Here is a 13,326-nt window from a genome sequence, read left to right on the forward strand (position 1 = left end):
TACGGTTAGCTCCCTCCTCGCCTGGAAACAGTCGAAAAGATATAAGCACCAAAGGAAAGAAGAATATAAAGAAACACACTATAAATATTTACACTTCATCACAACATTATTACAAACGAACGAGGTGCCATAATTCAGAATCAGAAAACATATACAATCATTTGTTCAGTTAGCTCCTCCTCGCCCGAAAACGGTCGAAAAGATATGAACACCAAAGGGAAGAAGTCGAAAATATATGAACACCAAAGGAAAGAATAATATTCAGTATCCATTGTTCAGCATTATCTGAAAAAAACTTCTTCCCCAATTTCACTACCAACACCGTCATCATAAAAGTCAAACTCCTGCAAGACAAATGTTGTTTTAAGGAAATGAAATTACGAAGAAATTAATACTTTTTAAATATAAAAAAAAAAGGGAAATACCATATGAGTGGCAGAATCTTGATTATGAGTAACCCAACGATCAAACACAGCAAGACAACAGCAATGCCCTTCTTCAACCAATCAACAACATCGATTCCATTTATGCCGTGCCACTATATTACATTACATGTCATAAGTTTAAACGTATAATTATGGATGTGTAAGAATATTAAAGAATCCAACTACAGTTTCAGAAAAAAGTGTAATATTCTAGATTACCTATAAGCCAAAGAATAAACGGTCAATTACGGCCACACCCTGAGGTAAGGTCAAATTACAAAAAAAAAAAAAAAAAACCCTCATGTTTGGGTAATTACAACCACCCCTCAACTATAAATTTTCTTACATGTTCACCCTTGTGGTGTCAAATTTAGTGGAATCTTCTAGATTAATGTGAATATTCTCCAGTTTGTACCCGTTTTACCCTATTCAAGCTCCACATTTTGAAACAAGATGATCATAAAATGTGTCTTTTGACTTATGAGTATCACATTGTGGTGCATCATAAGCTGCATTTTTGCACAAAACGAGTACAAACCAGAGAACATTTCACGGAACATAAAAGATTCTCTTGAATTTAACACCATAAGGATGAACGTGTAGGAAGATCCATAATTTAGGGGGTGATTGTAATTATCCAAACACGAAGGGTGTTTTCGTAATTTGACCTTACCTCAGGGGGTGGCCGTAATTTTACCCAAGGAATAAATGGCAAAATTTAAAGATTAAGAAAAAAAAAAAATAAAGGGAGACGTAAAACCTTAATGTTTACAAATCTGTAAGGAAATATTTAATTATATATAAAGTACGAGTAAGTTACGTCTAGTAACATTAAGTTCCGGGCAACACTTAATTCTATTTGATGAATTTTTGCTAGAAATTGATGATATAAGCAATGATTGGATTTTCTTAATTTTGTCGAAAATGAAATGAAGAGGAAGAAATTGTTTCAGATAATTGCGTAAACAACCTCAGTTTTTATTTAAACTATACCTGTTGCGGTGAACGTGCTGCGGATCTCTCGGAACGGGTTGGGGTAACATACACCGCTGTCAATCTGCAATCTTCAAACGCACTTGTTCCTTCATCGAACTACAATCAAGAAATATTTTTTCTTAATATATTTGATTTATTTATGATTGTCCAAACAAACGATAAATTGAGTGCAAAATATTCCAAGGCCTCGTTTGGGAATAAGAATAGAACTTACTAGACTATATAACCAAGATGTATCAAATGTTTGGGGTTTTGGGTTTGAAGCCCGTGATTAAAAACGAACCCGAGAATTTAATCAAGAATATGAATGCTAGAGTCCAGCCTCAACTCCTATTATTACACAACCACAAACGAAAGATACTCACATATTGCATTATCATGGACAATGTAACCCTATCCTATCTAATTCAAATAATCTTTATCAATTTCATCAATATTCCAAAAAACGAGGCCCGAATGGATAAATTACCAGCTCGTGTGCGGTTTCTGGTGTGTGAAGAGGAGTTGCAACAACACTTCTTATCAGGAACACATCATTACACTCCATGTCAGAAGGGATCTCTGTTGCGCCGTTCATAATTACTGCAAAAGAGAATCTTTTATCACCGAAAGAAAATGTTCGTAGCAAATACTAATAAAATGAACCGACGAACAAGAAAACTTATTCAAGCTACAAATCACAATTTCAAAATTTGAGGGCCCGTTTGGCCTTATTCCCCCGGTTTTCCGAAACCAATATTGTGGGGTTTGAGAACCGTACGTTGAATCTTTATGAATATGCTACAATCACAAAACACACACACACACACACACACACACACACACACGCGCGCGCGCACACAGCTGGATTGTTTATTGAGAACCTGTAATTTCGAAACATGATTTGGGCTTAAGAACTCCGACATTGGGTTGAGCGCCGTATTTATGAGGACTTGTCGTCATAACCTGAAATAAAAACATAGCATCACCTGATTATTAACATATAAATAAATTATACATAATTGAGCAGTGCACATAAATCTTACATAAAACTCAAACATATTTATTTACCTTAAAAGCAACATCCTCTTGGGAGTTATTAGATATGTTAATTCTGCAAGAGGCTTGTCTCCCCACCTCAACTATAAAACCAAAATATAAACAAAATCATAAAACAATAAATTGCAAAATAAATCAATAAAAATATAATTAAACAAGAAGAAAAAAAAAACCCTTTTTCGAGAAACTTACGGCGAAAAGCTAGCGGCTGAGGATCGATTTCGAGAAGCTTTTCCGTGCTCATAATTGAAAACCCTTTTATGAAAAAAGAATTTAACAGTAGTATTGCATTTGATACCAACTGAAATTCAATTCAAATTCATGAATCCCTTTTTTTTTTTTCGTTTTCTTGGGAATTCGGATATTGGAAATGAAAAATTGAGGGAGAAATAGAGAAAAAATCGGGGAAGGTGGAATCAAAGACATGGCAATATGAAAATGAAAAGGACGGAATTAGTTTTCTAATCAAATAAAAGAGTTGAAAATATAAAATTATACAAATTAAAATGCAATTTGCAGTTGGATTGAGAAGTTGTCAATGGAGGGAAGCAATGAACAGCGAGATGAGGAAGAAAGAAACGAAAAGGCTGTAAATTTTTGGTGAAGTCTCTCTTTTTAAAAAGACTTTGGAGAGTAAGAAGTGGGGTTAAATACACTTTGCACCTTGAATTATACCTTATGTAACATTTAATCCCTTAAAATATTATTTGTAACACTTACACCCTCACCATCAGTTATTTTATTAAAACTTAATGAACAAATTAAAGGGCTAAAAACAAAAAATCCCCTAAACTTTGGACGTTTTTGTACTTTACCCCCTAAACGGAAAAAGAGCTGAACATGTATACCTGAACTTACTGAATTGTTGCGCCGACAACTGAAATGTCTATTTATAGCAAAATTTATGCCTGAATTCCACACGTGCAACTCAACCATGAAAATGAAGGAGTAATTTCGTCGATTCACAAGATTTTCACATAAAGTAATAAAGGTAAAAGAAGAAAGAAAAAGAATGGCACCATCATCTTCTTACTCTCCCGCTTGCTGCCAAACAGGGGATGAGAGATTTTTGTCACCACCACCTCCGCTCCACCACGGCCGCACCACCTCCGCTCCACCACTGCACCACCACCACAATCCAAAATAACAACCACCAATGAACAAACTAAAACACATCATCTTTTACGCAACAAGAAAAGAAATTACAGAGAGGGAGAGAAATTACAGTTGGGATGGTGTAAGATTCAAATGCAAAACCAGCAAGAAAAATACTACTCCCTCCGTTCCCTTATAATAGTCGTTTTTAGCTTTGAATACGGATTAATAATTTCATTAGATGTGTCTTGATTTTATGAATAATGTATGCTTTTAGACTAAATTGACCTTATATTATAATTAATGAAAGAGAGAAATGAATTTAAAAAGAGTAATAGAAAGGGTTAATAAGAGTATAAACTGGAAATTAAGTAATTAATGCAGTATTGGAAATGTAAAGTGACTGATAATATAGAACAAAATAATTTTAAAAAGAGACAGTTATTATGGAACAAATGGACTAATATATAAAGGGGTGGCTAGAACTAATACTACATTTTTCTTACTTTAATACCCCCAAAATAAAAATTAGATAATAAATAGTTATTGACATTAATACCCTTAATGGAAATCAAAACCAAAAAACCATCACAAATCTCAATTTTCTTTCTTCAATACCAACACACAAAAACACTTCAAACTCCTCTCCTTCTTCACAAACCTCTCACCTCCTCCTTCTCGCTACCAACAAACCCTCCTAAAAAATCTCAAACTAAAGAAATTAAAACCTTACACAACTTGCAAAATGGAGTCAAATGACAATAAAATGGTGTTTACGAGCAAGGAGAACCCATAAAGGTATGTATCCATGTCCTTTTTGAGCTTCAAAGTTGATTTTGAAGATTTTTTTTTAAACCTGCCATACATTTTCGACACATACAGGTCGAATTCTTGGTCAATTTGCAACACCAACTTGTCGAAAATTGTATTAAAAAAAAAAAACCATAATTCGACACATATATGTCGAAATTTCTCAAAATTTCGACATGTATGTGTCGAAAAAACACTGCTTAAAAAAATAAATTAAGTAGTGTTTTTTCGACACATACATGTCGAAATTTGGTTTTTTTTTTAAATATAATTTTCGATAAGTTGGTGTCGAAAATTGATCAAAAATTTGACCTGTACGTGTCAGAAACTCTAGGCGAATTTCAAAAAAAAAAAAAAAAACTAAAAAATCGACTTTTAAGCTAAAAAAAAGACGTGAGTACATTCTTTAACGGGATATTTTAGTACTTTGCTATTAAAAAAATTATTTGTGGTATTAATCTAAGAATTGTGGAGAAGGTGCATACAGCTGAGAATGCTGCTGATATGCTAACAAAGTCTTTACCGGTTTCAAAGTTCAATCACTGTATGGACTTGGTGAGCTGTTGTAGGCAATGCTAGCTTGGTTATAAGCTAGGTGGGGCAGTGCTAGCTTGGTAAGAAGCTAAGAGGTGCTAGCTTGGTGAGAAGCTAGGTGGTTCTAGCTTGGTAAGAAGCTAGGTGGTGCTAGCTTGGTGAGAAGCTAGGGTGCAGAGAGAGGAGAGAGAGAAGAGAAGCCTACGTGGAGTATGAGTCAAGGTGGAGAATTGTTATTCTGTGACTCATATCCATGTGTACATCCTAAGTGCATACTTTATCTGGTGCATCAATTAAAGAAAAGTCAAAGGATGAGCTAGAAAGTGTAAGGAGCTGTTACACTAGAAGACAGAACATGTGAGGACCACTGTGACAGTGGTGGACACCTGTTGAGCTCACAGTGATTTGCTTGGGGACCAAGTTGCTTTTTGTTAGGTTAACTGCATATATAAAGCACTTGAAGGAGAGGCTTGGAGGCTAAGGCTAATCAAGGGGATAAGGCTTGAGAGGCTGGAAAGAGAGGCAACTCTCAAGAACAAAAGAAGAAGCTAGAGGGAAAGCAAGAAGGAAATCTTCACAGGGTTTGTGAGATTTGGGGCTGGGAAACAAGAGAGAAACAATGAGGTATACACATGGGAGTGTTAATATAGCTTAGGTGAAATAACTGTTGAGAGCTTGAGTGTTATCACTATCTTATAATTTGTAACCTTCTTGATCTAGTGGATTTTGTTCTCTCTGCACAGTGGATGTAGGCCTGTGGTAATACAGGTCGAACCACTTTAAATATTGTGTTCTTTATCTGTTTTATAGCTTTCTGTTTTAGATCTATGGTAACTGTAGTTGTGTTATCTGCAACGGTGTCAACAGTCGGTTGAGTCAACACAGTGGTATCTGTTTGTTCTTTCTTGGTTTGATTTTCATTTTGTATGGCATGTTATTGTCTGTGGACCTGAATCCACAACACTCTATAATCACGCTCTCTAATTAAGTTATCATTTGTCGGGTCTCTTTATCTAATTATGATTTAAAACTACTTAAAATGCATATTCATTTAATAAGTGTAGACATCGAAATTTTGAGATAAATCACCAATTAATAATCCAATAAATCGATTATTAAATTGGGTCTCACTCAAAGTCCATAATAAATTTGGGCTTTACAAATGATCGGCCCATCCTACAAGTCAAGAAACCCTAGATCGTGGCTATAAAAAGACTGCTTCGGTGTATGTAAAAAGCAGACTCACACAGACACATATCGAGCTCTCAAGCTCACGTCTCGAGCCTCCGCCTCGAATTCATAACATATTCTCGAATTCATAACATATTTGAATTCGAGCTGTCCGTGATAGGAAATCATATGTTCGATTCAAGAACAAGCTTTTAAGCCCTTGAATCAAAATTAGAATAGGAGAAAAGAACCAGGGGAATTCACGGAGATTATGGGAAAATTTACGGTTTACAAATTGGCACGCCCAGTGGGACTATTTCCACCCCTCATATCTTCCTCCGATGTCAAATTTCATGTTCATTCAACCCGACGTCTATGATATGTTGTTCCTCGTAGATGTGGTTGGTAAGGCAAAGTCAAAGACTCTAACTTGGGGGCAAAGATATCAATAAAGTGGAAGATATGGTGGTTGTTATTTTGTATCGGCAGCAAAAGATTTATGCAAATTTAAAGATTTGCCAAATCTTTTTTATTGAGGAAAGTTTTCTAGAATCAGCAGAACTCCAACTTCAATCTCGCACCGCCTCTTCTACCGGAAACTCAAAGACAACTTCTGAAAGCTAGATTTGCACCAGCGAACTACCAATTGCCGCATGAAGCCAGAAGCACTCGCCGGTGTCATCACTTTACCGCCGCTATGAGGAGAGGCACATTTGTTCGAATATGCTGCTGCAACGAATCCGCCACTTCCAGCACGCCGCTGCACGAGCTTCTCGGCAACCCGACATTGATTCCCAATAGACAAGTCTTGTCCAGTTTCAAAACTCCACATCACCACCTTCCATGGCAATCCCCCGCATACCAAGCTTTACGCCTCAAATCTGCTCTCATCTTTGTCGTCATCCCGAAAACACAAAGGTCCTGCCTACAAACAGAGCCTCGCCCCATTTATGCTCCTCTTTGCCGTCGTCTGTGGCGTCACAAAAAAGAAGTTCTGAAGATATATAGTCGGCAATAGGAACGGTCGTCGGAGCTGCAAAGTAAACGGCGGCATCATGGCAGAGTTTGGATGTTAAAATATGTGGTCGGCTATGGTCCTATGAAAATATGAACTGTGGATGGATGAAATGCGTAACAGGGTCGAGAAGAGTTCCTCAAATTCAGAAGTTCTAAATTGTAATTTGGGACTTCAAACAAAAATCAGGAAATTGCACTTGAGTCCCCAAAAGTTGAGAGATTACAAATTCAACCCCAGAAAATAAGTTTTGAAGCAACAAATGAAGGAAAAATTCAAGTACTTCAAGTCTCGCCTCACAAATATTTGGCATGTTCTTCGCCGAAACTTGAAGTGGGGGCATTTGTAGACATCGAAATTTTGAGATAAATCACCAATTAATAATCCAATAAATCGATTATTAAATTGGGTCTCACTCAAAGTCCATAATAAATTTGGGCTTTACAAATGATCGGCCCATCCTACAAGTCAAGAAACCCTAGATCGTGGCTATAAAAAGACTGCTTCGGTGTATGTAAAAAGCAGACTCACACAGACACATATCGAGCTTTCTAGCTCACGTCTCGAGCCTCCGCCTCGAATTCATAACATATTCTCGAATTCATAACATATTTGAATTCGAGGTGTCCGTGATAGGAAATCATATGTTCGATTCAAGAACAAGCTTTTAAGCCCTTGAATCAAAATTAGAATAGGAGAAAAGAACTTACGGTTTACAATAAGCTCTCTAACTAAGCTCTCCTTTAACACTACTTGAGTGCATATTTGTTTAAGAAGCTCTCTAATTAATTTCTTGTTTGCTAATCTCTTCACTATAAATGTAATTAAGCTCTGCAGATAATTGGAGCCAATAATGAATTTACCACAATATGAAAAAAAATATGTAAACACGAGAGAGGTCTATAAATTACTCCGCTTAAAGCATAGAGACCTCTCTCCAAAATGAATTCAGAGACCATAACAGTTAACAAATACGCACAAGTCAATAACAAACTGAAACACTAGTATTTAATATTCAAGAGCAAACTCAAATACTTCTACAATAAATATGTAAAAAATAAAATAAATAAATAACAAAATAGGAGCACAAGTTGATGGATTCAACACCTAAAAAAATGCTTCAAAATCTAAACAAGCTAAACCATCGGCCGAATGTTATCGAATTAATCAATGTGAAAGAAAAGAGCTCTGCGTTTGTGCCTTACCATCACTTTCTCTTTCACATCAACAACCATGGCATTAATTCCAATCAATCTTCGAAAAGTGAGAAATAAGTTCCTCAACAAACGGCCATCTGCAGAGCTAGCCACGTACACACCATGCATGCACCTTCCCCAATTCCGGCGTGACATCATGTAATCCTCTATCAATCATTATTCCAGCAAATTTTTTACCGATTAAGCCGGTGCCGAGTGGGATTCCGTGGGGGTTGATGGTGGGAATAGCACCGTGGGAGTTGGGAATGTTACGCCGCCTTTGCGGGTAGGAAGCCGGGGCCGACAAATGAAACGCATAAAAGATTGGACGAAAACTGTGAGGACAAAATTGACATTTCATAAATAAAATACATCATAAAAAAAAAATAGAAAAAAGAGGGCCCAAGACTATTTATAAATAGGCAAATTTGGCATGTCTTTTAACCTATAGAAAATAAGTTTGAGGGAGGGCTCTAGCTAAGTTTCCCTTCTTTTATATAACTTACATTGCATTGTAGGTGAATTATTAATTCTTTCTATTGTTGTATGTTTTATTATTACAGATGTTTAATTTTGAAATGGTCCTCGTGCGAGAAGACAGTGGAGAAGGCATTTTTGTTTCAGGTAGCATAGTGAGAGCTCTAATCATTGTTCTAAAAATCGGTCGAGGCGGCTGATTAATCGGTTTCCAAGGCGGATGCGGTCCCAAATCTTTACGATTTTGGTGTAAAGGTTTGAGAAATTGTTTTTTGACATGTGAGGCGGTCTGAGGCGGTCAAAACCTTGGAGACGGGTCAAACTTTGGTGCAAAAATCGTTTTTTTTTTCTTTTTTTCTTTTTTACTTTTTTTATTCAAAATTAAAATTGTTAATAAAAATGAGTTTATGCTTTTTTTTTGTGTATGTTAATTTTTATTATTAAAGAACCTAATGATATATGCTTGCAATGTTCAAGAATAAATTTAAATTCAACAGAATTGGGTTTCGCTTTGTATTTTTTAAGGATTTTTATCGTTTTATGATCTTATTATTATCAAACTTTTATTATGTTATTATGATATATAAATGATAGAGATGTAACCATGTTTAAATACCTTTTTTATATATGTTTTGAGTATTTATAAATAATATTTATTTAAATTTTAAAAGTCGGTTTATTTCCGATTTGTCGTCGATTACTCACCGCCTCCGACCCGATTACCATTTTTTACAAACTTGGTTGCAATGGATATAAGACCAATTGTTATTAAATAAAATAAATAAAATGACTCATTAGAATTTGTAGTATTGGTTGTTTATTTAGTTTAATTGTCAAATAACAACATCAAGCACCAGTGGTCTAGTGGTAGAATAGTACCCTGCCACGGTACAGACCCGGGTTCGATTCCCGGCTGGTGCATGCTTTGGCTATGATGACAATTGCGCTTTCGTAACGGTTGGGTCCGTTGCTATTATCTGATCACCAGATGAATATCCCCGCGCTGTTGAGCCTCTTTGTATGTTTATGTTTCTTTTGCCTCATTCCATCATTTTTAAAGAAAAACTTTTCTTTTCAAATAGTGGTTTTGTTTATGTTTCTTTTGCCTCATTCCATCATTTTTAAAGAAAAACTTTTCAAATAGTGGTTTAACTAGAGCTGTGCATGGATCGATTTTAATAAACAACCAACACATTTTCCACCCATAATTTATGACGAATAATCAACGATGGCGCATAATCTAAGAGATATATGAAATAAATTTTATCTTTTGTTGGAAGGATTGATTTTTAATTTCTTTTTAGGGTAAATTAAAACTACCTCTGATGTATGGTCAAATTATGAAATTCCCCTTCTGTTTGGGTAATTACAACCGCTCCTCAACTATAAATCTTCTTACACGTCCACCCTTGCGATCTTAAATTTAGTGGAATTTTCGAGATTATATGGAATATTATCATCTTTGTACCCGCTTTACCCCATTCGAACTCCACATTTTGAAGCAAGTTGATCATAATATGTGTTATAATTTACCCTTGTTTTTAAGTATTGAACTAAAATAGTAAAATGGATTTTTAACTATCTAACTGTGGAATTTACATAAAATCTTAAGGAGTTTTGTGCACAAGTCCCTGACCAAACATCTTTATATTCTAGCTTTAGGGGTTATATCTCTTTCGCCAATAAACCCATCCATTTAATATTTATTAAATGTAACCATCTTTATATGCATATGACAAAATTATCCCCAACCCTTTACACTCAATTCTTAATTGTAACCCCAATTTAATCAATTTTGACCACAAAAATTCAATTTTAACTTTAAAAAAAAATCCTGTTTTTTACGCTCATCGCTAAACATTGACCGAATTGTACTGTCATTAACAGAAATTATACTGTTATTGACAATACATTAACGTAATTGTACTGTCATTGACAGTACATTTGTGTAATTGTACTGTCGTTGACACTACAATTAGAGTCAACGACAATATTATTATTTTTTTGGGTTTTTTTTCCATTTTGTTTGATTTGTTGACAAGTCAACATAATTATATTACTGTCAATTACATCAATATTATTATTCTTTAGGTTTTTTATTTTGTTTGAGTTATTGACATAGTAACGTAATAATATTACTGTCTATTATTGTAATATTAATTACTGTAAACACAATAATATTACTGTAGTTGACGGTAATATTACTGTTGTTATAGTAATATTACTCTCAACCACAGTAATATTAATTCTTTAGGTTTTTTATTATGTTTACCTTTGTTGAACGGTCAACATATTGATATGGGGCATGCTAAATCACACACTAAAATTTACTAAATTCCACACATAAATTAAAAAAAAAAATCTCTCTCTACTTATATTCTCTCTAACTTTTTTCTATGATAATTTTTTCCAAGTCACTCAAAATTCGTTAATCTTTCACGTGAATAATCATAAAAAGTGAGTTTAGGTTTATTTAATATTTTTCAATTTCATTATGCCTTTTTAATTATTTCAATTCATATCAATTCGAATTTTTTTCTCAAATTCCAACTTTATTTTAGTTTGAACACATGCAGATTTTTCTCAAATTCGAACTTGGAATGATATGGGCGTCTTTAGTGTGTGATTTTGTGAAAAAGTTAGGGAAAAAGAAGAAGGGTGGGGAAGGAGAAGATGAGATTTTAGAGAGAGAAAAAATTTCAATTGTGTGTTTGATTTGATAAAATTGGTGTGGGGTTTAGCATGCATATCAGTATTAATATTACTCTATTACACAATAATAATGATTTTTGGTGTGCTAATATAACTGTGATAGAGATTAATGTAGCAATATTACTGTGTTAAACTGTAGTATAGTTAATTTTACTGTGTTTAACAGAAATATAGTTAATATTATTGTCAACCACAACAATATTGTTGTTTAAATGGGGGCAAAAAGTTGTTAAAGAAAATAAATTAAAAAAAATATTTCGAAAAAATCAACGCCGGAAACCGGCGGAAAAATCAGGAAGAAAAAAAATCGAAAAGTCAATGCCGGAAACCGGCGAAAAAATCAGGAGGGAAAAAAAAGTCAACGGCGGTTGACCGTGGTCAACGACGGCGACGGACAAAATTGTCCATAAAATTGTTTTTTGGGTTAAAATTGAATAATTTGTGACATTTGGGGTCAAATTGAGGTTATATTATATTAAATGATGAAATTGAAGCATATTAAATTGTGATGAGCTATTTTAGTTTTTTACGAACCGTTGGACCATGTGTTCACTTTTTTATAAAAGAGTTTTTTGTCTAGACCATTTTATGAATAAGTACCCGTTTTTTGGGCTTATTCAGTTATTTGTAAAGTGCGCAAATCTCAATGCATCAAATTTTAATTATTCAACTTTCAAGAGACGGCACATTGATTTCGATTCCACAGCATTTCCCCTTCCCCTTCAATGTACAGTCTTATAGTATTCATCAAACAATCAGTGCCGGTGCCACTAGGGGGGGCAGTTGACCCCAAAAAAAAAAAAAAAAAATTTTAGCTATTTTGATATTATATTTTTTAAATATTACTTTTGTCTCCTAAAAAGGTTTTGTAAATATGTGCCCTTAACCCTTAATTTTTTTGTTTATTTTCCATAATTTTATATAAATTATAGATATATATCATATTTAATATAAAAATATAAAATAAAATGATTAAAACTTGTACTATTTTAAATAAAATTTATGAATATTTACTTATGGATCTTTGATTTTTTTATATCAATGTCTCTACAAAATAGTATGAGACGGTACCATGAATCCCATTAAGTGCAAAATATTATTAGAATAATTTAAATTTTTGTCATGCTTGAAATACGATAAAATTATATATATATATATATATATATATATATATATATATATATATATATATATATATATATATATATATATATATATATATATATATATATATATATATATATATATATATATATATATATATATATATGTGTGTGTGTGTGTGTATGTGTGTGTTTTATTTTAATTAAAATTTCGCAATATAAACCTATTTTTGCAATGTCTTGTGAACCTAAAATTTTTCGGGACGCTGCACCGAACCCCGAAATTTTAGTTAGCCCGCCCCCTACATTCTAATCCTTGTTCCGGCCCTGCAAACAATAATTCCTATAGAAGCCCCCTACATTCTAATCCTTGTTCCGGCCCTGCAAACAATAATTCCTATAGAAAAAAACATAGGTTTAAATAACCGAAAGTTAATGTACAAAGTCTTAAAATTAAAACTAAAAAAAAAAAAAAAAACTAGGATCAAAGATTCACAAAGTTTGTCTCCATTTCAATACGATACGAGTAATAATGTCTTCCCCTTGTCGACGACAGTGTGGCCATTGTGACAGAGTTATCGGACGCCATTCGTCTTTATTCTTGTCATGAATCTCCAATCGCAATTCCTCCAAATCTCGAAACCACAACTGTGATAACTGATTTTTCCTTCTAAATTCTCTCCGCATTAAAAGAATATTCCACAGACAATTGATGTGATCCATCTTCCATCCGCTTCCACAGAAGAAAGAGTCAT

The 13,326-nt window shown here is 34.0% G+C and overlaps 1 protein-coding gene and 2 non-coding genes across 3 annotated transcripts; 2 read left to right on the top strand and 1 right to left on the bottom strand.

Moving 5' to 3' along the window:
• Window positions 1–169: 169 nt before the first annotated feature.
• LOC105963246 (vesicle-associated protein 3-1) lies at window positions 170–3,089 on the bottom strand. The gene is made up of 7 exons (XM_012987638.2): window positions 2,652–3,089; window positions 2,472–2,542; window positions 2,285–2,366; window positions 1,891–2,003; window positions 1,419–1,517; window positions 426–538; window positions 170–344 (listed from the first exon to the last, which is right to left on the bottom strand). Exons 1-7 carry the CDS (start codon window positions 2,701–2,703, stop codon window positions 170–172), a joined length of 705 nt encoding a protein of 234 aa, XP_012843092.2. The 5' UTR covers window positions 2,704–3,089.
• A 6,517-nt stretch (window positions 3,090–9,606) lies between these two features.
• TRNAG-GCC (transfer RNA glycine (anticodon GCC)) lies at window positions 9,607–9,677 on the top strand. Its single transcript has one exon. It is a non-coding gene; the product is annotated as a tRNA-Gly (tRNA).
• A 5-nt stretch (window positions 9,678–9,682) lies between these two features.
• Window positions 9,683–9,770, top strand: LOC148772691 (small nucleolar RNA snoR114). The gene has a single exon (XR_016033004.1). It is a non-coding gene; the product is annotated as a small nucleolar RNA snoR114 (small nucleolar RNA).
• Window positions 9,771–13,326: the final 3,556 nt, after the last annotated feature.

Source organism: Erythranthe guttata, chromosome 1, assembly GCF_056151865.1.
Source record: "Erythranthe guttata isolate IM_541 chromosome 1, IM_541, whole genome shotgun sequence".
NCBI lineage: Eukaryota > Viridiplantae > Streptophyta > Magnoliopsida > Lamiales > Phrymaceae > Erythranthe > Erythranthe guttata.